At 31.9% G+C, this 27,539-nt stretch overlaps 3 protein-coding genes across 3 annotated transcripts; all 3 read left to right on the forward strand.

Annotated features, from left to right (window-relative positions):
- Positions 1 to 1,244: 1,244 nt before the first annotated feature.
- Positions 1,245 to 7,041, forward strand: LOC133307622 (uncharacterized). Its single transcript, XM_061508163.1, has 6 exons — positions 1,245 to 2,482; positions 3,431 to 3,525; positions 3,629 to 3,751; positions 4,360 to 5,130; positions 5,908 to 6,124; positions 6,221 to 7,041. The coding sequence occupies exons 1-6, from the start codon at positions 2,188 to 2,190 to the stop codon at positions 6,727 to 6,729; spliced, it is 2,010 nt and encodes a 669-aa protein (XP_061364147.1). The 5' UTR covers positions 1,245 to 2,187; the 3' UTR covers positions 6,730 to 7,041.
- A 2,104-nt stretch (positions 7,042 to 9,145) lies between these two features.
- LOC133307624 (small ribosomal subunit protein uS10c) lies at positions 9,146 to 12,766 on the forward strand. Its single transcript, XM_061508167.1, has 3 exons — positions 9,146 to 9,486; positions 9,830 to 9,889; positions 12,251 to 12,766. The coding sequence occupies exons 1-3, from the start codon at positions 9,232 to 9,234 to the stop codon at positions 12,560 to 12,562; spliced, it is 627 nt and encodes a 208-aa protein (XP_061364151.1). The 5' UTR covers positions 9,146 to 9,231; the 3' UTR covers positions 12,563 to 12,766.
- Positions 12,767 to 22,410: 9,644 nt separating this feature from the next.
- Positions 22,411 to 23,919, forward strand: LOC133307618 (serine acetyltransferase 1, chloroplastic-like). The gene has a single exon (XM_061508160.1). The coding sequence runs from the start codon at positions 22,662 to 22,664 to the stop codon at positions 23,682 to 23,684; it is 1,023 nt and encodes a 340-aa protein (XP_061364144.1). The 5' UTR covers positions 22,411 to 22,661; the 3' UTR covers positions 23,685 to 23,919.
- Positions 23,920 to 27,539: the final 3,620 nt, after the last annotated feature.

Below are 27,539 nucleotides of genomic sequence, written 5' to 3' on the forward strand. Positions count from 1 at the left end.
TTCCCAATAAATACAACACTAGGAGCTTCAGCAATGTAATTGAGGCTTGCACCATCACTACCTGCACCTTCACCTTTGACATTTCTCTATATAATAAATTAGAGTATACAAATAGATCAATAACTAAAATTAAGAGTGTAATGAGTTGAAGATTGGCATGTCAGCATGTAATGAGTTGCACCATTGAAAGAATTCACATTTCCTATCTCTATTAGTGTAGAACAGCCTATTCACATTGAGGCCTTGTTGCAGTGTTTAAGCCATAGTCCCCTTCCACTTTCACCCACACATACACTCGAAGACAACGTGATCCGAAGCAAAAAAAAGCAAGGATTCAAGTGTCGCATTTTATCAAACAGATGTTGTGCACTTTGTTTAAGGGTACACACACTTCAAATAAGAACTAAGAACAATCACATAATTTCAATTGACATTATTTTTTCTTTCTTCTTTTCTTCGTTAAAATAAAATTCATAATTTCCTTTGTCACATTTTGTGAGAAAAATGATGTGAATCGAAAACAATATTTTCCCAAAAATCTTACATAATAATTAATCCCAACTAAATTCATTAGTATTATATGATTATTACAACACATCAAATGATACAAGAGGAAGGATATTGTGACAACCAAGTTGTGTTACTACCAAGTGACTACCAATCAATCTCACCGTTAGATCGATTATGTTGACCCAACGGTTATATTTATTTTCATCTTTATATGGTCATGATTTCCCAAATTTAATAATTTATATTTATTTCACCTTTGTATGATTATGATTTATCATATTTAATGCTTTCACTTGGTAGTCACTTGGTGGAAATAAATATAAATTATTAAATTTGAAAAATCATGACCATACAAAGATGGAAATAAATATAACCGTTGGATCAACATAATCGATCTAACGGTGGAATTGATTGGTAGTCACTTGGTAGTAACACAACTTGGTTGTCACAATATCCTTCCCCGTGATACAATAGCAAAATTAAACTCAAAGGCAAGTTTCCAAACTCAGTTTAATTTCCTCATTTTTCATTCCATTTAAAAATCATTATAATTGATTAATCTAATACCATCTCATCGATACACAAGATGAAAAAATAAAGCTTACGAATTTTCTAGAATTTTATTTTGCTCGAGTAATTTTTTCTTTTTTATTTTTGAAAAAGTAAGAGTTCATCTCACGTTTATTAAATGACAATTTTACCTCTACTCCAAACCCATCAATTAGGTACCCACTTCCCATGTTCTATTAACACCTGTGGCTACAGTGGATGCACAATTCCTCAGCTCTGCAACTCTCACTTTTTCTATGTCCATGTCTATGGCAATTTCAAGGTACCCTCTTTCTTCTTTCGTTTCAGCATCTCTGACCTCACTGTCTCTTCTCTTCCACCTAGTTTCTTCCCTTTCGGTGCTCTCACAGAACCACCCTCTGCCCAAGGCCATTGAGTCATCCGGGGTCTAACATCAGCAAGTTTACTCAGAGTATGCTATAAAGTTTCAATCTTTCTGGTGGAAACTTCCTTTTTCTGTCCTCAATTGGGATACCCATTTCTAATTTTTGCTGATTGTTACCTCTGGAGCTGTTTAAAACCCAATAGTTTTTCTGGCTATTGGGTTTTTCAATCTCTGGATCAATTTTTCTGAAGGGTTTCTTTCTGATCTGTTTGTAGACATAGACATTAATTAGAGGTTTCTGTGGCTCTGGTCAACTTTGGAGCATTTTCGGTTTCAGCAGAGGATCATGCCCTTTCTGAGGCTTGTGAGATTGAGAAAAGGGTCAATTTAGTCCTTAGATGATGCTTTTCTCTGATTCCAAACCCCTTCTTAATTGTTGAGATGATTTTTTATTTTTTATTTTGGTTAGATGCCATTTGGAAGGGCATACCTGTTTAATTAGGGTTTCTGACTTTTTCCCAGATGAAAAAGTACTGTTTCTGAGGATTTTAGTTAGTTTTATGTAGTAAACATTTTTGAGTTTTCACGAGTAGCTCTTATTAGGAGTGAGGAAATTGAGGTTGTTCGGAGGGTTATTGGTTGATTAGGATGGTAATATGCTAGGAGTTTCTTACTTTATGGCTGTGGATTTGTCTGATTGTCCTTTTGACTAATGAATCAAAAGGGTCAGGAACCTTTGCCATTGCTTTGAAATCAAGTGCTTATCTGGTATTCTCTTCAAGATGACTGTAAGCAATCGCTGTTTTGTGGAATGGAAAGAGCAGTTTGTTTCGCAGGAGCGTGGCAACCGCGTTGTTCATTATTACCTGAAGGATTCTGTTGGGGAATCCATCCTTGCAGTTGTGGGCACTGAACGGAGTGTTAGACACATGTGCTATGTTGTTGCTGAGGAGTTCCTTGAAATTGTTGGGAAGGAGGGTTCCATTCCAATTGGTTTCAAATGGAGATCTAGAAGAGAGGTGGTGGATTGGCTGACATCGATGCTATCAAAGCAGCATCTGCTGGGAGATAGAAGTGGTAAGTTAATATTTCTTAATTCTAACTGATTGCTGTCATTTATAAATTTTTTGGTTATTGTAGGTTGAACAATATTGTGCATTAATATATAAGGATGCTAATAACTGGTAACCTGCCCTGTTTTTGAAAGTGGGTTGAAAATTTCAACCCACCCTGCCCCACCAACCCGCCAACATATTAGAAAAGTAATTTTTTTTTAAAAATTATACTCCCTGTAGGTATAAAAGGTATCAAATGAAGTATAAAAAAGGTCACTAATTAATATTTTTTTTTTAAAGATAAAAGTAAAAAAACAACCTGACGACGGATCAACATGCTCTGTGGCACGTTGAACCCGTTTTGACCTGCCCTTAAGTGGGGCGGATTCAAATGGGTTGGCAGGTTGGAAACCTAACCTAATCCGCCATTTGTGGTGGGTTAAACGGGCCAACCTTACGGACTGGACCTGTTTTGCCACCTCTAGATGCTATGGCTTTATGAGTTACAATCAAGTGATATAGACTAATGAACAATGCATGTGTTTTTTGTACGACAACGATATGGATGAGGTTCAATAAATATTTTGTGCCATTAACTATAGTAGGAGTATTATACAAGTATTATATGTACATAGATCTTTCTGGAAAACTTTTATTTTCTTCAATATCTCCATTGTTGTCCAATCGTGAATTGTAAGGAGTCTCTGTCATATATGCAGGTGGGATTGGAGAAATCTTTTGCACTGACAATTTTCTTTAAAATTATCTTGTTCTTTCTTATGCTTGTTCTATGGAGAATAATTTATCCACCTCTCTACCATACTCTTTCTGCTTTCAGATGAAATTCCTTCTTTTATCCCTCCAATAAAAAAACAGCAGATTTCTCAAATAGTAAAAGTAATAGTGGAAGTCCATCTTAAATCATATAAGTCTTCTTATTATTATTATTTTTTTTAATTTTAAATCCCAGTATCACCTGGTCAAAATCTGGTACAAGCCCATGAGACCACAAATGGAAGTGTCAGTGAAGTTGCTGGTCTGTCTGCACAAATAGTGGATGACAAGGTATATCCCTTTTTGTTTCTTTTCCCTCTTTCTGACTTTCTCTGTTTCCCTTTATACTGTTTCTAGTTAATGTTTTTTACGTACACATACTCTTCTTTCTCAGGACTTTCCAATGAGGAACACCAAATTATCCAACTCAGACATCGTTTGGTCGGGAGTTGCATGGACATGTGGCAAACAACTTAAGCATTATCCTGCATTTTGCAGGAATGGCATCAAAATAGCGGTAAGAAGACCTTGAACTAAAATTTGAGGGAACTCCCAGATAATTTACTACTCCTTCCTGTTCTCCCCTCCCTTTACCTTTCCTCTACCTACCCAAAAAAATGTGAAAGACAGTTGAGGAATAAAGGCATGAAGGAACTTGTGTTGTATTATTGCTTGACCTCTGATATTTGATTGGGTAGAGTATGTGATGGAACCTACTTTTATTAATATGAAATTGCAGAAAATATAAATGGAGACAAGCTCCATACAAGGATAAAATGCAGAAAATAAACCCAGAAATCTCAACTCCCAGAGATCCTCAAGTTCCCCATAAGCCAATACTGAATTCATGCATACCCACACTACATACACTGCCTACCTTTTATCCTACTCATAGAATATTCTAGAATAACTAACAAGCTGACCCATATAATTTTAGGCCCATCAGTATGCAGAGAAGGACCTGGTGCTTTAAGTTTAAGCAAAGTGGAAAGGATCTCTTTCCTGATATATTATTTCAGTAGCATGTATATTTTAAAGAGAGGGCCTCTTTTCCACCCAACCAGCTAAAGAAGTTCCCTTTCTTTACAGTTTTTTATCTCACATTTACATTTTTATGATATGCAGATTCAGTCCTTTGTTTTTGTTATGGGCAAGGGAGAGAATCATTATATTGCTTATTTAGAGGATATGTATGAAGACAGGAGGGGGCAGAAAAAGGTTAAAGTGAGGTGGTTTCACCATAATCAGGAAGTCAAAGGTGCAGTTCCTGTACGAAATCCTCATCCTCGGGAAGTTTTTATCACATCTTATTCTCAAGTCATTAGTGCAGAGTGTGTTGATGGTCCTGCCACAGTCTTAACTCGGGAACACTATGAAAAATGCATGCCTTCCTTTCCACCCACTTCAACAGACAGAATACATTTGTGCTTCAGGCAATTTAAAAACAATAAAGTCAAGCCCTTTGACTTGAGTAAACTGCGTGGATACTATGCTCAACCAGTTCTTTCTTGCTTGCATCTTGATTCTGTCCAGAACCCTGAGTCTAAAGCCAATAGTTTTGCAGTAGAAGATGAAGAGTTGAGTGCAGGTAGTGATGTAAAGCTGAGAGCCAAGAGGAGCAGAAGTGATAAGGGGTGTGCTCGGTCTGGGATAGGTCGCCAGGGAGTTAGGAAGTTAATTAGAAGTAAGCAAATGATGGATTACAAAAGCCTCCAGGTTGAATGTCAACCTTGGTGTAACCCCATGTACAAAGTTAATGACAAGATAGAGTTGCTCTGTCAAGATAGTGGCATTAGAGGCTGTTGGTTCAGGTGTACAGTTGTGCAGGTATCTCGGAAACATTTGAAAGTTCAGTATGATGATGTTCAGGACGAAGATGGTAGTGGAAATCTTGAGGTATAATCAAAGCTTTTGAGATATTCTAAATTCAATTTTCCATGTTAGTTCTATCTTAAAATATGTGCATCAATAAAGGGGTTTCCTTCCTATTTAAGTTTTATGTTAGCCAAAAATCTATTTAAGGTTTTATAGTTTTATCAACTAATAAGGAAAATGTTCTTTAATCCTTATAGTTTGAGTTTAAATATAATTTCACAAGGTCATCGAATAATAGGTTTCTGCATAAAATTAGTCATCATTCTAGTTTAAGCCTAATGTGAATTACAGACATGATAGACTATCTTGGATCCAATATTCAACTGATATCAACTATTCTCAGTTTCTATCTAATAATCTGCAAAATGATAAGTATCTATTGCTTAAAATCTCTTTCGTTCAAATACAATGCACCCTCATCCGAGTAAATAACATAGTTTTAAAACAATTTGTTTGATATCTCTTGCTAAGTAATGCTATATAAGAGTGACAGGAGATTATTTAGGCATGTTTATGCTGGGATTTTAGTTTCTTAGTGCAGGACAAGAAATTCAAAAATAATAAAAAAAAAGTGTAGAGGGTAATGGGATGGCCAATAATGACATGGGTCGGAATGCCAAAGTCAAATGCGATACGGTTATAGACTTTTAACAATTTATGTGGCAAATAAATTAATGGCACCAAATGGAAAAACAAAATATCTTGAAGAAAAGACTCTATAGATTCCCTCAATGCACGCCATTTATACCACTCACTTTTGAATTCAAAACTCTTATATTGTTCTCCTCCATCATTTAGGAATGGGTCCCTGCTTTCAAGTTGGCCATGCCTGATAAACTTGGGATGAGACATTCTGGCCGGCCCACCATCAGGCCAGCTCCAACTTATGAGGAGCAAGAATTGGCTGTTGAGGTTGGAACTGCAGTTGATGCATGGTGGAGTGATGGCTGGTGGGAGGGGGTTGTAATTAGAATTGACAACTGCGGCGATGATAGTGTTCAAGTCTACTTCCCTGGTATGCTATATTAATGTTATTATTGAGCCCTTTCTTTTCTTTTAATTATTTCATCCTTCTCAATTTGGTGATAGAATTATTTTTTGGTGGTATCAGGTGAATGCTTGCTGATGAAAGTGCACAAGAAGGATTTAAGAATATCTAAGGATTGGTTAGGGGACAGGTGGATTAACAGTAAGTCAAAGCCTGATATAACCTCAAGTATATTCACAGCTAATAGCTTTAACACAAAGCTTTCCATGTCCCTATCTATATCTAAAGATGGGAACACTGTTGGTTTTGCTAATTCATGTCATGAAGGTCCTGTTAGTGAGAAGTCTAATGAACCTGATATTGTTGAAGAGAAATTTGTGTGTTGTGATGACTTTACTGAAGATGGGGACTGTGTCCATGATAATAAACCCCCTTCAGAAAAAGGTACCCAAGTTGATAATATTGAGATACATGGCAGTTGTGATAATGAAGATAATGGTGATGATAATGATAAGGACAGCAATGATGATGGTGTTAGCAAGAATGGTGATAATGATAATATGGATATGGAGATCTGTGGGACTTCTGGACCGGACTCTAAAGTTGTAGAACTCATGGAAGTGGCTTCATAAACAATTTTTTAGAACTCGTGCATAAACATATGTTGGTGCTGATTGTAGAGCTTTGACATAATCTCATGCTTGGTTGTAATCTGAGTTCCATGTTAGTCTGATAAATGTAAATAGTATTAGTTACACGGGTGTGTGTGGGAAAGCTGATTAATTTTCAACTCATTTAGGTGTCTTCATATATGTTCAGTGTTGAGTGTAATGTGCAAGTGTATTTTCTTCGTTTTCCATTGATTGTATTAGAAAGTAGATTCATTTTGTACGAGACAAATATTGTTTAGTAATTTCATGTGTTATCTGACTAGTTTCAGTTACTTGGAGCCAGTATATTTAAATTCAAATATCTTAAAAGAACAAATTTATTTTTTGGTTCGTCCAGGCTAGCCAAATGATACTATGATAATAATTTAAGGTTCCTCTCTGATGTTACTAGGGGTGTTCAAAAGAATCAAAATTACTAAATTGTATTTAAGAGAATTGATTTTTAAAAATTAAAGGTTTGGTGTTTGTCATTTTAAATGACATAAGTTATGTCATTTTAGAAAAGAGATAGACATAGAAAAACGGAAATCATGAGAGAGAGAAAGTGAGTGATTTTTTTTAATTTAAAATTCAAATTTTCTATGTCTGCATCTTTTTTAAAATGATATAATTTTTTGTCATTTAAAATGACAAACACTTTCCAAAAATTAATTTATGAACTGGACTGTTTTTTTTTTAGATTAGTTCATAAATTGAACTATATTTTAAAAAACTAGTTTATGTAGTTTGAAAAATTAGATATGAACCAAATTGATTTTTTTTTTCTATTTTCTTCTCTTATTTATTTATTTAGTGTCTTCTTTTTTCTTTATTTTTATTATTTTATATTTTTCTTTTTTTATGTATTTTCTCTCTCTTATTATCTTTATTTTTAATTAAATTTATTTTTCTTTTTAATTGTTTATTGATTTTTTTTTAAAAATTAGTGTTATTTGTATTTATATTTATATTTTGTTTTTCTTTTCCTCATTTTTTATACTTTTTTTGGGTTTAGTTTAGAACTGATTTAAAAAATTATTTCTAAACTAGTTTTGAATCAATTCTAGGAATGTGAAAGAAATCAAAAGAATTAAATTACACTGCACTTAAAAAAAGAAAAAAAAAATTGGTTTTTAAAAATCATTTATGAACTAAACTGATTTTTGAAAAATTAAAAAGTTTATGAATTGAATTGGGTTTAATTTTTTTATTTTATTTATCTTTTATTCTTTTTATCTTTGTTCTATTATTTATTTATTTAGTGTTTTCTTTTTTCTTTTTTCTTTTTTTTTCTCATATGTATTTTTCTCTTGTTTATGTTTATTTTTACTTTATTTTATTTTTAATTTCTAGTATCATTTTTTATTTTTTTTCATATTTTCGTTTGGGTTCAAAACTGATTATTAAAATCAGTTAAAAACTAATTCATAACTAATTGTAAACTGCTTCAAAAAAAATCAATTCAGTTGTTTAAAACAATCTTATTAGAACCGGACCGGTCATTGACCCGATCGAGGTACCAGGTCATTGGGTCAATGGTTCAACCGGTGGGCCACTTGTTGAACCGGATATATATATATATATATATATATATATATATATATATATATATATAAATTTATATTTTATACTTAATTATATAATAAATATTTTAAATGGTGCTATCTAAATAATAACTTGGTGTAGTTTAGTGGTATTTGCTATCTTGCACAACCCCAATGGAAGGGGCTCAAACCCCATTAGATGTGATTTTTGAAATAATTCTCTTAACTTAATAGTTATATAATAAATATATTAAATGGTGGCTTAGTGGTATGAGAAGGTTCTCCTCACACCAATGAGCAGGGTTCGAATCAATTTTAAAAAACCGATTCAAATAGGAATTCGGTACCGGTTGAACCGGAGTTTATCACCGAGTCACTTGGTTAATAACGGGTCAACTACTTAATCGGTCTACTGATGTAACCGGATCGGTTGATGGGCCGGTTTCCGAGCCAACCGGCTCAACTCTTATCTTACTAAGAGAGTTGTTTTCTCTTAATAAATTCTTTGATTTTCGTGTAATTTTTTTTTGTTTTTTACTTTTTAATAGATATGGATCCAATACAAAATATATCTATAATATGAAATACCTATTTTCTACTGCATAAGAAAATCAAAACCTTTAAATCAAATTGATTTTCATTTCCCCAAAGAAAATTAAATTGTGCACACCCCAAATTCAAATGTTCAAAACTAAATATGCAAAATATAATTGGGCTATGTTCATGAAATGTGGGCCTTGAAAGCCCATTTTCTGTTGGGTTAATAACTTCAAAACCTTTGACTCACTTCCGAGAGTAAAAACGAAAATTTTAAAAAGAATAAATGTATGTATTTTAGAAAAAATAAAAAATAAAAAAATTATGGATAATTCTATGCAGATTGCCATAACATAACCCTTCGCTTCAGAGAGTGAGATAGAAGAATTGTTGAAGAGCTTCAATGGCGGTTTCTTCTATCTCTGCAGTGTTTGTTACTCCTCTTTCACTCTCCAATCCTTCTCCTTCTCTATCATTCAAGCCAAAGTTCCCATTTTTATGCTTTCTATCCGGCAACTCCTTGAGGCTTACAACCTCAAAACCTCTGCACTCTTCAACTATGGTTTATGCTGCACCAGAAGTGCTGGATTCCCCTGAATCCGTAGACCCACCTTTAGAAACCACCCTAGATGATGATTCTGAACAAACCACCTTTCAGGTTTGTGCATTTCTTCATTTCTCTTGATGTTCATTTACTGTGTCCTAGGAAATTTTTCATTGTTTAATCATTTATGTTTCAAAAATGTGTTAATTGAGCATATGTGTTATTATCTGCAAAATAATGGTCATTAAATTCACATAATTTAAGCTTTATGGGGACAAAGTGAAGTGAAAAATGAAAATTATGGCAATTTTCTTTGGCCTTTTTTAGGGTAATATCTTGTTTATAAGGAGGCTTAGTACATATGAATGGCACTGGCTTAAACATTATTATGATTTAGCTTGACCTGCCAATGTTTTGAACTCAATAACAAAGTTAGTGAAATGTCTTGGTGTTTAAGGTTGGTGACTTGGGGACTCCGAGCACTTCATCACTTAGCATTGGTGCGGATACAGATACTGTAAGTTGATCATTTCCCTATCTCCAGTTGATGTTTGATTTTTTTTCTCTCCCTTTTTGGGGTTTAAATTTATCTTTGAGATGTGAGGCTCAAATTCCAAATATGTATTTTACCCAGTAAAAGTCATTGAAGGAATTATAATAAGGAAATGATTGGACATCTCAATCTGTATATTATGTTTGATACCTCAGGTAAAAGGTTAAATAAGTCCTATTGATGCTAGCCAGTTTGTTAGCTTGAAACTTATGTCTCCATGTCAAAAGTATGGCATATTTCCTTGACAAGGTGATGTTGGCTCTCAATATTATTAATGACCAGTGATGCTTGTATTTGAGAATTCTGCTTTGATAAATTGGTGCAAAATCTGTTTCAGGAGTAAATTTGAAGGATTGTTGGAATTACATGTTGGAAAGGTGATGATAAACATAGTTGTTAGTATTGCAAAATTCGGTGATTCGAATCACATGATTCAATGCTTTTTGGCAAGCTAGCTATTCATATCATGTGATGAATTGCATATGGCTTTGAATCGTGTGAGATATGTATGCATTGGTGCGATTTTTTATCACCAATTTGAATCACACAATTCAGTGATTCATTGATTTTTTTCCCTCTCTTTTGCTTTTCTTCACCAATTCACATTAGAGAAGTTGAAAATTCAGAGAAGCTTAAATTGTTAAATGAAAAGGAATCATAGGAGCTCTACAAAGTGCATCTTATATTCTTATTTGTATCTCTGTTTTCATTCTTTCGGAGCAAGGGCTTCACACAGTCACTCATTCACTCTACACCCTATTTGGCTATCCATTGCTATATTTCCCTTCTTGTGAAATAGAGACTTCACAAGATCACTCACTCACTCACTCTGGTTTTTGTTCTTCTGAAACATAGCTATCATGCAGTCACTTTATGTGGCTCCTGAAACTAAGAAGAGAAGGATGTTACCTGAGAACATTGTACTGTTCTTGACAATAAATTACACATCAAATGTAATTATCGTCCAATGTCCACAAACAATGTGGGGTAGTGTACTTAGGATGAACTAACAATGGTAGGAATACATAAAGAATTATGACTTATGAGTTTACTTATGACTTTTGGTTTATGCTGGCATTATGTTATTATTGGAGTTTACTTTTTCCTTAGTGATATGTGAAATGTAAGTATTATTTTATATTTAAGATTTTTGAGTTCTTTATATTTAAGTTTTCTATTGATGTGTTTCTGAATTGAACGATACATGTGATTCTCATTTTAAAAATTGAACAAACAATTCTTGATATGATTTATGATTTGGCAGCTGTAATGATGAGTATATATAACCATTTAATATTTCATGATGCTTAGTTGCATATTTCTCCATAAATTCTGATAATGAGTGGAAGGATTGTTAAGGTTGCATTTCATTTCTTCATTCATAAAACAGGGCCAAATTCCCAAGAAAAAGAAAAACTAGGACAAAGTAACATTGCTAGGTATGGAAGCCCCGAAAATATCAGCTTGTAAAAAGGACATCCAGCTTTAAGGGGGGCCTGGTAACCCCCCTAAAACCATAGTCCTTTCTTTTGGCACAAAATATTTTCTTCCTGAAGAGAACATGATCTCCCATATCTGGTTTTTCAGATACTAGATGCGCTCCACAAGTTTGTTGTAGTTTCTTTTGCCTGATGGATAGTTATTGAGAAAAGTAATGACAGCATTAGAATCTCTCCGAATAATTATCTGTTTTTGACTCTTTAGTCAAGATGAGCTATTATGATTTCATTATATGGTAATAATTAAAAGAGGTCCCCATGAAATCACGACTTGTGAGGGTAAGGTTGAGGAAATCCTTGGACGCAGCTTTATTCTTGCATTTTTTCAAAGTTGAGCATTATAGATTTTAGACGTTCAATGCATAAGAAAATAATACTCTTGTAATCACTGTTCTTAAGGATGTTATGTGATTAGCAATCTTCAATAGTTTATAAACCATTTTATTTTGGACTGTACTTTTGTGGTAGCTAGTGTAGTATAGGTTGCTTGCAATGGTTGGATTGGTGGTATTTCCACAAATATTTTCCAGTTCTTCTTAGATATTGTATTCTTGGAAATTCTGTTACTTTGTGCATTTAATTAACGTGGATTCAGCATCCCCTGTTAGCATATTTTTCATGGGTTTCTTTATGAATTTATCTTTAACTACGGTTGAAACGGTCCAAAACCAACCTAAGGGTTTGAGACGAGTATAAATTTCAAGCATTGATTTGATTTTCTTATGTCTAATCAGAAATTAGAATAACAATTCATGATATTCCTATCATTTTCTGTGTGTTCACATAAAATCAGATCATCTGATAATTTGCTTGTTCTCATTCATAGATGGCACCAAAGCAGAAAATTAGAATCAAGCTTAGATCTTACTGGGTGCCCTTGATAGAGGATTCCTGCAAGCAGATATTGGATGCAGCAAGGACTACGAATGCAAAAACGATGGGTCCTGTGCCATTACCAACTAAGAAGCGAATTTACTGTGTTCTAAAATCCCCTCATGTTCATAAGGATGCCCGTTTCCATTTCGAGATCCGAACTCATCAGCGTCTCATTGATATCTTATATCCTACAGCTCAAACAATAGATTCTCTGATGCAACTTGATCTTCCTGCTGGTGTTGATGTGGAGGTCAAGCTCTAAAGATATTTTCTTTTCAGTTTGCTAACCATGTTGAACCTTAGTGAGCTTCAACTTTATATTAATAGCCAAAATTCATATAATTGGCAAATTTCTTATATTTCACTGCCTGTACCTTGACTTCTATGAGCAATGCAAGTAATCCTTTTGATCATTTTCCCCTTCTGTACCCAACAAGGTTTTCAAAAGTTTATTCCTGTTATTTCATATATATTTGTATATCATGTACAATGGTATGTAATTCTGTTATGACAAGCACAATTGTGTATTTCTGGTAAATTTTGGTTATGAATTCGTTTTGATTGATTTGGAAAGTTATATACAATGCTATACTTATCGCTTTAAATTTAGAAAGGGACTGAATGATTTATTTTTCAGGCTATCCTTGACAGTCTGGCCTTGATATTTAGTTAATGATCCTTCATGGGATGTCCTTGTTACATCTGCACATCACTTATAACTGTAGTATGTTATTTCTTGGGTTTATTTGATTTCCCTTTGCTCTCAATATGCTCCAAATTATTTTGTCATCTTAAAATGAAGCAGCAAGACTATTTTATTATCTTCAATTGAAGTTGCAGCTCTTATTGTGATATTTTTACTAGCGGTTACTGATATTTTGTTCGGTTTCTGGCATTATTGATGTTCGTTTAATATCATTTTTTCTATCCTTTCAAAGGAATTGATTTTTTCCTGAACATGTTTTGTTGGGTCAAGTAGGTTGAACAATAAGTCAGTAAATTGATTTTCAATTGTGAAAACAGCCATATACAGTTAACTATCTATGTTCTTGTTGAGTCCTTCCTTGATGAAGCCTAGTTGAATTATGTGGAATTGGGCCAGATGCACGTGAAATTCAATGACTAATGATTTTTAAGTATTCCAGAATAGGGAGTTAGCCAAATTCTAAGTATTCCATTATGTGGCTATCAAATTGCTATGTTCTATTTAGTCTGCAACTTGCCAGCATCTTCAATAATGCAAAAACATGCTTTCTTGGAGAGAAATATGGTGACAAAGAAGTATCTTTGTCTTTTATTTTGATAGGTCTGTCTCACAAAGTCCTCACTGTTCTTTTTGCCAAACCTTTACACAAATGGACAAAAGGTGTCTAAATTACAACTCAAGAAATTGATGAAACGAAAGAAAAAGATGAAATGAAATAAAAAGGGAGAAAGAATACTCGGATAATATGCAAGCTTCAAGTCCTTAATAACTAAGGACTAAACTCCTTGAGCATATAACTCAAGTAATAAGAAAAATTAATTGGATTAAATAGAAGTCTCGGATTTGATTCCCACATAAATAAATCGAGAATCTTTTTTTCTTCACATGGAAAAACGTAGATGCAAGTGACTTATAGAGCAAATTTATGTGAAGAAATTACAACAATATTTCTCAAGCTATAGCTAAATAACAATAACTTTCTTTTCTTTCTCAGCAAGCAGCGATAAAGTTGTTTTTTATGATTAGAAAATCACGGATTCAAATTTAAGAAATAGTCCCTTTTGTACAATGCACGAGTCATGAAATCTTGTACACCGGTATCTATTCTTTAGCTATTTGCTTTATCGTTGTTGCTAAATTATTGAAACTTACTGCAATACTATTAAATTCTCTACTTTCCAATATATTAAAGTATTTAAATATGAGATAAGTTATATTTACAAATTTTTTATTCACAAATTCTTACAAACTATACTTTGTATTCTCGAAAATAGACTTGGCTAAAAACATATGCGAAAATACATAGTATAGTTTTTAAAAGTTTATAAACAAAAAGACTGTGAATATAACATTTCCATTTAAATATACATATCACTTATTAATTGCAAAATAGTCATTATCTTTGGCGAGATTATTGTAGATGCGTGAATAATGACTAAAACTAAATGGAATCTACTTAGTATCAATTGATTGAAAATTGAGTTAAAATATGAGTATGAATTTTAATGATGTCCAATTTGGAGGAAATCTGTGGGTATCCGAACCTAAAAATCAGGAACAGTAACCATTTTCTTACGTTTGGCAAAAAAATTTATCAAACTGCCATGCTAATAGTACATTTTGTCAAAATATTACGCGGCATATTTCGCTACACAGTGTAGCGAAATATGCTATGCCATGCTGCACAGTCCGCAAAAATGACACGTGTCAAGGAGACAGAAATTCGCTACACTGTGTAGCGAATTATGCTTGAGTTCTGTCTGTTTGACATGTGTCATTTTTTGCTGACTGTGTATCTTGACATGGCATATTTCGCTACACTTTGTAGCGAATTACTTGCAAACATATTTTGCTACACAGTGTAACAAAATATGCTGCATGATATGACAAAATTTACTGTTGACGTGATAGTTTGGTAAAATTTTTTTTGACAAATATAACAAAACGGCCACTCTTCCTAAAAATCAGGGTTAGATGAATGTTAGAAACACGCAAAAAAACTCTGTTTCTCTGGAGAGTAGCTATAGATCGTTTTTCAACTGTGAGGGCTCTGTCTCCATCAGAAGATGCTTTTTGTAAACTTGATCGACATGTGTTTACCTACCATTGTGTGTCAACCCCATCTAATTTGAACTGTTGACTTGACTCTCTAAATTTGGTCTCGTGTTAAAAATGCGGCAAAAGTTGAATACCTTATTTTTCATTTTATAATTTTTTTAGATTTGTTGTGGTATGGGCATCACTTCTCTTTGGGGGTGCTCTTATGAATTGAGGATGATAAAACAACCAATTCACTAACTTCATAAGTGAAGATTTCTAAATGACTTTATATTTTTTTAACATATCAACTCACACAAAAGTTCTTTGAACTTAAAGTATAGATATTACACAGATTTATTTTTTTATTCTGTTAATTTAATTTTATTAAAAAAAATGAAAGGTGATAAAGATTGAGCTTTGATACCATAATAAAGCAACCAATTATTTCAAAAATTTAAGTTAATAAGTGAATATCCATTAATTAATTTTATATTTTTATAACAGAAAAAAAAGGTTGATATATTTCTCTCTTTATTTTTTTATTTTTTATTTTTAGAAAGCTCTTCAAAAGTAAAGTCGTCCACTGATCTATATCTTTCAATTTGTGTTGAAACTTGAAATATTCCCCATTAGGCATATCTCAAAAGAATATTCCATTACAGTTGGCCCACAATCAACAAAAACACAAAAGATTGAGAATCTAAAACAATATATGTCATTTCTTTGTTTGTTACAAGGAAAACCCAAAGGCTTAATAGGAAGAGATGGGGGGCCAAAATTAAACTCCCACCCAAACAACACGCAGCTATAATTAACTTACGTGTTCATTTCTACAACAAAAATAAAATAAATAAATTATGTGTTCATTTATAACTTTTTAAACAAAGGTCGCCCAAGAAACAAGACAATGATGCTCTCTAACAAAGCTTAATCCTAAAGAAACTTTTTCTAGATTCTTCGTCTCACTATCAATTTTCTTGAAATGCATTTGGTTTTCTTAATAAAATTGAAGGCCAGGAGACAACGACCGTCAATATTAAATGTAGTAACTAGAAAACTTGTTCCGGGTCACGCCGAGTCGAGTTTTGATTTTAAAAATTTAAGTCTGTGTTTAAATGTGTAAGTTTGACCAAGATTGTTACCTACTATAAATATAATCATCGGCTGTGACCTGACTTATTTATAAAAAATAAAAGGCTGGTTTTGCCTGTTTAAAAAAAATAAGACAACAACAATTTATCCAAACAAAATATACAATCAACAACACTAGTAATTCTATAAATATTCATAAATTCAAAGTATATCCAAACAACATAATATAGAACAAAATCATGATATAAAAAAAAAAAAAATCATTCAAAAAGTTTATTTAACCAATAAAATGGGGTGAAATGGATTGAGGAGAAAGAGAGGGCTATTACAAGTAGTATAAAAAATATAAAATATAAATAAAAAATAATATATTAGACCAGCCTGAGAGGCTCTAAGGCCGAGCTTTTGAATTGGAACCTGATGCCTTTTTATTAAACGAGCTTTTATACAAGTTCAAACCTAATGTCAACAATTAATTTTAGACATATAAGTTCAGACCTTCACGAGCCGAGCCAAAGGCCCCTGACTCGTTTAGCTCCCTTAGTTGTGACCAATTCTATTGGAATATTTGAATAATTAATAAATCGATTAAAAAATATTTAAAATAGAATATAAAATATTCTGCTGTATTAATTAGTATATCAGATAATTATTATAACAAAAAACAGGGTTGTAAAGTATTTCCCATCCCACTTTCCTAGAATTTCTAAAGTAATCTACATATCAAACAGCCCATAAGTACAAATGGGTTGTAAAGTATAAATGCAATGTTAAAAAAATCGGACAGACTCAGCCGGGTCGACTTGAAAATCGATAAATCGGTCATATAATCGGTACGGATGAAGCAAAGGAGCGGCCATGCATCAGAACCGGTGCGACTCGGTTCAACCCAGCCGATTTTCATGAAAATCGGTGACCACGCCCGGTCCAAAAAAATACAAAATGTTTTTTTCAAAAAAAAAATCATAATAGACATATTTGAATATTTTTTTATTTATTGACTTACATAAGTTATGTACCTACAACACTAATATTATCTTAATTATGCACTATGCAGAAAATTTTGATTTGATTTATAATTATGGATGTCGTTTACTGAACTTAAAGTCATTTATCACCATCATTATATTTTTGTTTGATCCTTTACTAGATAATAATATGTGATTTATTATTTTTATATTAAAATATTTGAAATTTTTATCATTTTTTTAGATATTTGAGTATGTTTATAATTTTTAATATTAAATATAAAATTACATATAATTACCGGGTCATGCGGTTGATCCAGTGACCCAGTACTCCGACCGGATGAAAGACCGGGCCGATTTTAATAACATTGTATAAATGGACTGCGTTAGGCTAGATTTTAATTTAAATAAAATATATTTGTATAAAATATTTTGAGCCTGATATAGGCTATATTACAAGTTTAACTTGACATATATTTAAAAATAAGACGGACTCACCTAGATTTATTAGCTTATTTAAGTTCATCAAGCTTCTTATACCTATTAAGAAATAGAAAAAAATAAATAAAATGATGTTATTTCAATAATTAAAATTATTTAAATAATTATTTTATTTTATTTAAATAAATAATAAAATATAGGTTAATTTTTAGGCTTTTTCTTCAGATTCTACAAATAAGCCTATAACTTATTCTCTATAAGTGGCTATAATTAGATAATCTATTGATCACAATATTAAGGAATGAATTAACCAGGTTATTTGACCATTTTGCCCCTCATTAATTAATTAATAACCATTTTGTCCCTGATTCGAAACTATCTATTAATCTGCCCCTCTTTAATCGACTACTTTGCATGTTTAATCGACTAAATGGTTGTTGGGAGATTTAATCGACTAAATCTCTCTACTTAATCGATTAAAATCATACTGACTTATTTTTTTTGTCAAATATGGAGATTTAGTCGACTAAATCTCCGAACAACCATTTTTTGTTTGTTTTGGCCATTTAGTCGATTAAAAATGCAAGGTAGTCGATTAAAGAGGGGCAGATTGATAGATAGTTTCGAATCAGGGGCAAAATGGTTATTAATTAATTAATAAGAGATAAAATGGTGAAAAAGCCAAATTAACCAATTACAGTCATCCTCCCAATTATATTTTCTCCCTCTTCTCCGGTAATCTAATTTTGTTGTCTTCAAAACTTGTTCTTCTCCATTTCTTCTGATTCCCCCTCTTTCTAATTTCTATTGATATATTGGTGTTTTCGTTAGGATTGCTATTAATAAGTTTGGTTTATCATATCCCATTAACAATATTAGTTATTTTATTTCAAATTATGTTACTAGATAGTTGATTTACATTATCTAATAGTAAATATAAGTGGCTATAAATAAATAGTTTACCAATTTGAAGATTAAGAAATGAATTAAGAAATTATAGTTTTCCTCCAATCATAGTTATCAGTATTATACAATATTCGATACAATTCACAAACGTATCGATACGTATTTTGAGATGTATCAAAAAATGATTTGTATTAGACGACACGATATTGTATTGTACGATACGATATATACCATATATCATACGATACAAAAATTAAATCAAAATTTATAAATTTTAGTACAAAAAAATAAATAAAGATTTTATTTATGATTTAAATTAAAAAAAATATGTAAAAATCATTATCAATAAGAAAAAGAAAACAAAAATTTTATTTATGATTTAAACTCAAAAATTAATCTGAAAAATCTATATTAATCAAAAGAAATATTTAACTAAATATTTTAATATATATTTTTAAAATTTTATTATTATATTTCTATTTACGATTCATACGATTAACGATACAAACAACCTTGCTCCTAATTATCTTCTTCTTTTCCTCTTTTCCTATTCTCTCCCTTATCTCATTTCTCTCTCCCAGTCGTCAATACTTGCTCCTTTTCCTTATTATTTCTTTTTTCTAATTTTTCTTTTCTTCTAATTTCTATCGCTAAAGAAATCTTCAATACTTGCTCTTTTTCTTTATTCTCCCTTTTTTATCTTCTAATTTTCTTTTTCTTTTAATTTCTATAGCTACATTCTCTAAATCGGTCTTTTACCAAAATTCCTATTCTCTCCCTTATCTTATTTTTCTCCCCCTTTCTTCAATACTTGCTGTTTTTTCTTATTATCACTTTTTTCTAATTTTTCTTTTCTTCTAATTTCTATCCTTAGAGAAATCTTCAATACTTGCTCTTTTTCTTTATTCTCCCTTTTTTCTCTAATTTTCTTTTCTTTTATTTCTATAGCTACATTCTCTAAATTAGTTTTTTTATTAAAATTCCTATTCTCTCCCGGATCTTATTTCTCTCCCCCTCTCTTCAATACTTGCTATTTATCCTTATTATCACTTTTTTTTTTTAATTTTCCTTTTCTTCTAATTTCCATTGCTAGAGAAATCTTCAATATTTGCTCTTTTTCTTTATTTCAATTTTTCTTTTTTTCTAATTTCTATCGCTATATTCTCTAAATTAGTTTTTTTTACCAAAATTCTTATTCTCTCCATTATCTTGTTTCTCTTTCCATCTCTTCAATGCATTCCTTTTTTTTTTTTTCTTATTATCACTTTTTTCTAATTTATATCGCTAGAGAAATCATCAATATTTGCTATTTTTCTTTAATCTCCCTTTTCTTTCTTCTAATTTTCCTTCTCTTCTAATTTCTATCGCTACATTCTCTAAATTAATTTTCTTTCAAAATTCTTATTCTCTCACTTATCTTATTTCTCTCTCCCTCTCGTCAATACTTGCTCTTTTTTCTTATTATTACTTTTTTCTAATTTTTCTTTTCTTCTAATTTCTATTGCTAGAGAAATTCTCAATATTTTCTCTTTTTCCTTATTCTCCTTTTTTTTCTCTTAATTTTTCTTTTCTTCTAATTTCTATCGTTATATTCTCTAAATTAGTTTTTTTATCAAAATTTCTTTTCTCTCCCTTATCTTGTTTCTCTCTTCCTCTCTTCAATACATTGTTCTTTTTCCTATTATCACTTTTTTCTAATTTCTATCGCCAGAGAAATTTTCAATACTTGCTCTTTTTCTTTATTCTCCTTTTTTTTTCTTCTAATTTCTATCGCTACATTCTCTAATTTAATTTTTTTTACCAAAATTCTTATTCTCTCCCATATCTTATTTCTCTCTCCCTCTCGTCAATACTTACTCTTTTTTCTTATATCACTTTTTTCTAATTTTCCTTTTCTTCTAATTTCTATTGCTAGAGAAATCTTTAATACTTGCTTTTTTTCTTTATTTTCCCTTTTTTTCTTCTAATTTCTATCGCTACAATCTCTAAATTAGTTTTTTTTTACCAAAATTGTCATTCTCTCCCTTATCTTATTTTTCTCTCCCCCACTTCAATACTTGTTAGTTTTGGTAAAGCATAAACGTGAAGAAAACTGAATCATCTGAAAATTAAATTGTGTGTAAAAATTACAGAGTTGCAATACATATATCAGTCACTCAAGGAAGGCCAAAACAGAAAGCACACTTGCAAGCATAAGGCACGTAATACATATCTCTCACCAAAACAGAAAATGGACACCTCACCAAAACAGAAAATGGACACCTCATAAAAACAGAAAAGGAATAAAGATATATTAATAATACTCGCTCTTTTTTCTTATTATCACTTTTTTTTAGTTTTCCTTTGCTTCTAATTTCAATCGCTAGAGAAATTTTCAATAATTTCTCTTTTTCTTTATTCTTTTTTTTTTCTTCTAATTTTCCTTTTCTTCTAATTTCTATCGCTACATTCTCTAAATTAAATTTTTTACCAAATTTTCTATTCTCTCTCTTATCTTATTTCTCTCTCCCTCTCTTCAATACTTGCTCTTTTTTATTATTATCACTTTTTTCTAATTTTTCTTTGCTTCTATTTTCAATCGCTAGAGAAATCTTCAATATTTACTCTTTTTCTTTATTCTCTTCTTTTTTCTTCTAATTTCTATTGCTACATTCTCTAAATTAGTTTTTTTTATCAAAATTGTTCAATTTTATTAAATATATTGGATCAGAGTTGATCTGATATAGACGAAGCATAAGATCTGACTCATTTACGCTTGTTGCTGCACCCAATATCCGTATAACAATTTTGGAATGAGATTAAATCGACTTGAAGAAAAAAAGGAAAAAGATAAAAGCAAATGAAATATTGCTTGGTCGACAAGTGATTTGTGGGTAGTGAATCACCGCACCAGCTGGAATATTTAGGTGACGTAATGCGTTACATTACAAAGTGTAAGAATCATTGAATTCGAACGGCGGCTATTCATTATTTCTTTATCTTACGATTTGCATTCCTTTTATCTTTGTGATTATTCATTTATTATTATTTTATATGGCGCGTCATTGCATACATCACGCCATATCCTTTCACACTTTCCATCTATTTTATTTTATTCTATTTGAGTGACATTTCCACCTTTACTTTATACTTTACTTTTGTTGAAATAATTCCTGAAAAAATAAAGATTTCACCGAGCTTACAAAAAGAAATGTGAGTTATTTAATAAGAAATGGAAACAAAAAAAGCTAGCGGTGAGAGTTAAAATTCATAAAAATTATTTCGTGAAGATAAAATAACTTATTTTAATAAGATTCTCGTGTCATAAAATTAAAATATTTATTACATTAGGATCATAAAAATATTGGTTCGTATACGTAGATAAGTTATTTAAAACGACATCATTTTGAAGCAGAAATTAAGATATTTTTATAATTATAATTTCTTTCAGGATTATAATAGTATTTTTATTAGAATTTTTAAATTTTTCAACCCAAAATGACGTCGTTTCAGAAATAAATGTAAATAACTTATCTATATTTGCTATACAAATATTAAAGGGTTTGCATTTGTCATTTAACGTGACACAACAAACTTTCCTACATAGACAATATTTTGTGGAGCTCACACTTTTGAAGAAAAAAGGAAAAAAAAGAAATTACGACACACAAAACAAATCTTTATAACATTACAGAATGGCTTTTCCTACAATATAACTCTTATAAAACCTAAAAACATTTATGTAACATTTTTTAAATATTTCATGAGGCAAAATAATTTTATGAATATTCTACAAAGGAGCATAATATCCTCTTATCCGAAGTGAAGCAGCATATCGAACACGTAATCCCTCACATAATCTCGTACACAAAGACCTTTTTAGGCTTTTACACTGTTTCTAATGTTTTGATTTCACGTGTAGCTTCCTTATGACCAGGACCTGCTTTTCCCTTCGAACACGAATCACATTCATTCACCAATCATCCACGAAAACAAATAAGAATCTTTTTTTTTCCTCCTTAATCCCCCTCTTATTTTTAATTATTATTTTCCCGGAAAATTTCTAACTTTCCATGATTGTTCTGGTTCTATGATGCTCCCTCACTTCGCCCTTATATAATACTTTCCCTTTCACTCCTACGCCAAATAAATTCACACCCATCTTTCTTCTTCGCCCAAAGTTTCCACCTTTGCAATCAATTCACCCTTCTTCTAACGTTTCTTCACCCATGGCCACTTGTGTTGATTCTTCAGCCCCACTTTCCCGGAAGCCAAACGGGTCCCAACCCGATGATCATTCTTTCAACTACGTTCAATTTTGCTGTCCCAGTTTCTCTGATCGTGTTACCTCCGCGCCCATTTGCAAGAACCGTGACAAGGCCTTGCACACGCATGCTGTTGTGGAGGAATTGGAGAATGATGATGTTGAGGGTGAGGTTGAGGTTGATCTGTGGCAGAAGATGCAAGAGGAGGCAAGGTTAGATGTAGATCAGGAACCGATTTTGTCTAGCTACTATTTCAGTTCTATTTGCTCTCATAAATCATTGGAAAGTGCTTTGGCCAATCAACTCTCTGTCAATTTGAGCAGTTTCAGCCTTTCTAGCAGTACCCTTTTTGATCTTTTTAAGGGAATTTTAGTGGATGATCAAGATATTATGGCTGCTGTTAAGGATGATCTCAGAGCAGTGAAAAAGAGAGACCCTGCTTGCATAAGTTATGTGCATTGTTTCTTGAATTTTAAAGGTTTTCTGGCATGCCAAACTCATAGGGTGGCTCACAAATTATGGTTACAGGGGAGGAAGGTTTTGGCAGTGTTAATTCAGAATAGAGCTTCTGAAGTTTTTGCTGTGGATATCCATCCAGGAGCTAAGATTGGACGTGGGATTTTGCTTGATCATGCAACTGGGCTTGTGGTGGGAGAGACTGCAGTGATTGGGAACAATGTGTCCATTTTGCATAATGTGACATTGGGAGGAACTGGTAAGGCCTCTGGGGATAGACACCCAAAAATTGGTGATGGGGTGCTAATAGGTGCAGGAACTTGTATTTTGGGTAATATTAAGATTGGTGATGGGGCTAAGATTGGTGCTGGTTCAGTAGTGTTGAAAGAAGTGCCACCAAGGACTACTGCTGTTGGAAACCCAGCTAGGTTGCTAGGAGGAAAGGATAATCCAATCAAACTGGATAAGATGCCTAGCTTTACCATGGATCATACTTCATATATTTCTGAGTGGTCTGATTATGTTATCTAGAGTTTAGTTCTCTAACATGTTTTAAAAACTTGGATTTAGATAGGGAGTTCTTATTTGTTATACTAGAGAGAATCCAAGTTCTCCTGTTAGCAAATGAGTGCTATTTTAGCTGTTGTATTAGACAGGCAAAAACAACTGCATGTAGCCGTTTATGCATTTGTTGTTGTAAGGTACTAGAACCACCCCTTATATAGTATATGAGTTTGGCTTGTTTTGCTTACGTTTCCTTTCTCATTGTTTTCTGCTTGTCCTTGTTGAAAATTCAATTAGTAATCTCTATTAGTTGCATTGATTGTGGATAAAAGCAGTATAAAATTTAGCACATGAAGAATTTATTGGGATGATATCTTAGTTATTTGCCCTGTATAATACAAAGGGTTTAGTTGAGGATCTTTAATTCAGCAAGTGATATGTTGAATTATCCATAATTTTTCAACTGAGTTGTTTATATTTGTACTTTTTAGTTAAACTGTTCCCTGTTGGGGGTGGCAGCTGTTTTAAGGGGAATCATTCTAAACATAAAAAAAAAAAGTTTTTTTTTTTTTTTTGTTGGGCACCTCAAAATAACCATGTGAGTAAAAATTAAAAGAAATATACTTTTCTGTAACACATAATTTGAGAGTTTTCAAATGAAAGGTAACTGAACTCCACAGTAAAGAAAGTCCACTTGGCCGCCATTTTTTAATGTTAGGAAAAAAGCCAACATAATCAATGATGGAAAGAAGAATAAAAATCTAATTAACAGAAAGTTGTATTTTCAACTCTTTCACGGTCCAACTTAGGCCTTTCCTTTCCTTGATAGTTACATGAATTTAGTAAAGATTTCACTATCTAAGTGCATGGGTTTTAGAGAAGTTAGTAAATAGTAACTGTGATGATAAGCAGTACGAGCAACTTGACCAAAAAACAACTAGTTTGATTTGATATCCATTTTGAAGGGACTTTGTTATTTATATGCTAGGGGTATGTTTTTCTCGTGTTATATGAGATAACATACTCCTCCTATTCATACATCAAAAGTTGTACTAACAATTTTTTATTTTTTATTTTAAAGAGTGGATTTCATATGCTTTGTGTCATGGCATGAGATAACAAGTCTCCTACAACATGAGACTTGTATTCCCCTTATATACTATCATCTTCACACTTTTAAATGAAACAGTTTTGTAACATACTCATGTGTATTATACATTTATTCAAGCTTATAAAATATAACTGCCTCCCTCAACCATACCTTAAAAGCATAAGGTGCCCATAGTTTTGATCCTTGGTTTTCCAGAGATGCCCATAGTTCTGCGTTGAACAACACTCTTGAGAAGACGTGAGTGCCTGGGTAGTATAGGATTCTATTCCTACACAAAGCAAGTTGCATAATGCTCTGGAAGCCAATAAACTAATAAATAATGACACGGGCAGGTATGAACGATGATGCTCTGATTTGATGGTCATTCTAGAGGCACAACAAATTTATAGATGATAGGAATTAAGGGACTCTTACAAGGTAAGAAAACAAAACACTAAACATGTCCATGACAAAATAATGCAATGAATCTGCCCTCTTGGCAACTTTATTGTGAAAGAAGCTTCCTCAAATATACCAAAATTTTCAAAGCTACAACAAACTGTAAATGATATTAGTTTCATTCACTTGGCTTATATCTAGATTTAACACAAGGTTTCCATCCAAGGGTCTAAGAATACCAGCCATGATAACAATTACAATTACCATATACACATCAGAATTCCAAACTATTATTTGTATATAAAACATGATTATTTAAAATAAAGAAGACTCTAATTATATGCAAATTCAAAGTGAAATCTTTCACCGGTTTAAATCCATAAAATAATCTCTTGACAAAAGTACAAGGATAAAGTTGTGTATAAGAATCGTTCTTACCGAACCCTTGTTAGTTAAAATTTAACGGGAAGTGATTTTTTTTACCCATGTATATTTAGGCATCCATAAGCCAAGCACAAAAGATTCATCTATAAGCCTTTTGGACCTTCGTATAACACACCCCTCTAAACTATTTATCCACAAATATGAATCAGGATCTTCATATTGTGCCCTCTTTGACTTTCCATTCAAGAAGCATGAAATCAGAATTTCATGGCTTCATCTCAAAGCTGCTCAAAATTGATAAAAATTGTATAGTAAAAAAACAGAACGAACCACAATATGAAACCAGGACCTCAATCTAAAAGTTGATTAGATTACTAAAAGCTTGTCCTTCAAACCAATTAGGAATCATAACAATCTTAATCTAAACTCAAATTAGTACCGCAACACAAAACAACCCATGTCTAATGTCAAATTATCCAACAAGTCGAGAATGTACCATAACAAACCCAATAGGCCAAGCCTTAAATTAACCAACAATACCTCATCGTCGCAACCAGTATATATATCAACTGGAAACTTATAACTAGGTTTTATTTTTATTTTTTAATTCGATTGGAAGATAATTAGTGAAACCCTTTCAGAAATTTAAAAATGATCCTAAAAAATCAAATGAGGTTTACGAGTTAATTATGCATAGGAGAGAATGAAATTAAATCCAATAGCATTTCAAATACGCTCATCCTAAAACAATTATTCAAAGTTAGTTGTGCAAAAATAATAATAACTCAAAAAAAGTTATTTTACTTCCTTAATTAAAAGATGACAAAGGTTAACAATAAAAAGATGAACTCCTAATATTTACAACAAAATTAAAACATAAAATAAAATACTTACAAGTCAAAAATGATAGTAACGATGCAATAATAATAATAATAATAATTGTAGGCCAAATAAAAATAAAAATGAACAAAAATATTTCCAAAACAGAAAACATAAAAATCAAAGGTAAAATTATAAATATTTACAATTTGCCATGATTCGGGCTCATACATATAAGTGCAATCTGAAATAAAGTCAAGTAAGTTTCTAAAACATATAGGTATGAATAAGTTAATTCTAACTAATTAAAAAAATTCAAATTGTAAAAATGGATTAGAAAAGCCAGGACAAGTAAGATCATGAATAAAAAACTGAACAAAAAAAAACGTAAGTCAAATAAATAAGTAACAGAAGTTAAGCAACTCAATTGGGCCAACCAAAAGGACTCGAAGTTTTTTCTTTTCTTTTTCAATTTTTTTAAATTGTAGATAAATTTTTTAAATTTTTAATCATTTTTTTAATATTTTCCTCAATTATATTTACTTGATTATTGCCTATCCAATTCTTTTTTCTCTTTTCATCTGTTTTTTTTGTTGTTGATATTTTCCTCTCTTTTTTCTAAAACTATATTATGCATTTCTGCCTTATTATTTAATCAAAACAAGATCTCTAACTCACCACATGTCAAGCCCAATATTCAAGCTCCTATGCAACCAACTACCACCACCACCCTCGTCTCAATCATTGCTGTCATTACTTCTACCACCACCACCGTGCCACCACTACCATACCGCCCAGAGGCGGACCCAAGGGAGGGGTTAGGGTTGGCCACCGCCCCTCCCTGAATTTTAGATTTTTTTTTTTACTATATATATGTAATTTTGGGCTGAAAAAAAAATTATTTTTGGACTAAAAAAATTAAGTAATTGGTCTAAAAATTTCAAAAAAACTTAAACAAACACAACTTTAGAGATTGAAATTGTAGTTTTTCCAAAGAAAGTAGCAAATTTTTAGAGCTCAAGAAAATTTTTTAAAATAAGGCACACTTGATTATCAAGAGAGTGGCGAAAATCATTGTCAAAGAAGACAACAACAAAACACAAACAGGAGTTCTAATTTTTTGAGCTAAATATTGGGGAAGGAAAAGAGTCCGCATCCATTGTCAAATGGAAGATAATCAAGATCTGACT

The sequence above is a fragment of the Gastrolobium bilobum genome, unplaced genomic scaffold (genome assembly GCF_033153095.1).
Source record: "Gastrolobium bilobum isolate Gb01-03AN ecotype WA unplaced genomic scaffold, APGP_CSIRO_Gbil_v1 utg4632, whole genome shotgun sequence".
Lineage (NCBI taxonomy): Eukaryota > Viridiplantae > Streptophyta > Magnoliopsida > Fabales > Fabaceae > Gastrolobium > Gastrolobium bilobum.

Bases quoted from the DNA above. Each gene is read 5' to 3' on its own strand.
- LOC133307618 (XM_061508160.1), top strand. From the start codon at position 22,662: ATGGCCACTTGTGTTGATTCTTCAGCCCCACTTTCCCGGAAGCCAAAC.
- LOC133307622 (XM_061508163.1), top strand. From the start codon at position 2,188: ATGACTGTAAGCAATCGCTGTTTTGTGGAATGGAAAGAGCAGTTTGTT. The intron at 2,483-3,430 runs GTAAGTTAATAT...TTTAAATCCCAG, and splicing joins TCTGCTGGGAGATAGAAGTG to TATCACCTGGTCAAAATCTG. The intron at 6,125-6,220 runs GTATGCTATATT...TGGTGGTATCAG, and splicing joins TGTTCAAGTCTACTTCCCTG to GTGAATGCTTGCTGATGAAA.
- LOC133307624 (XM_061508167.1), top strand. From the start codon at position 9,232: ATGGCGGTTTCTTCTATCTCTGCAGTGTTTGTTACTCCTCTTTCACTC. The intron at 9,487-9,829 runs GTTTGTGCATTT...TTGGTGTTTAAG, and splicing joins CTGAACAAACCACCTTTCAG to GTTGGTGACTTGGGGACTCC. The intron at 9,890-12,250 runs GTAAGTTGATCA...TCTCATTCATAG, and splicing joins TTGGTGCGGATACAGATACT to ATGGCACCAAAGCAGAAAAT.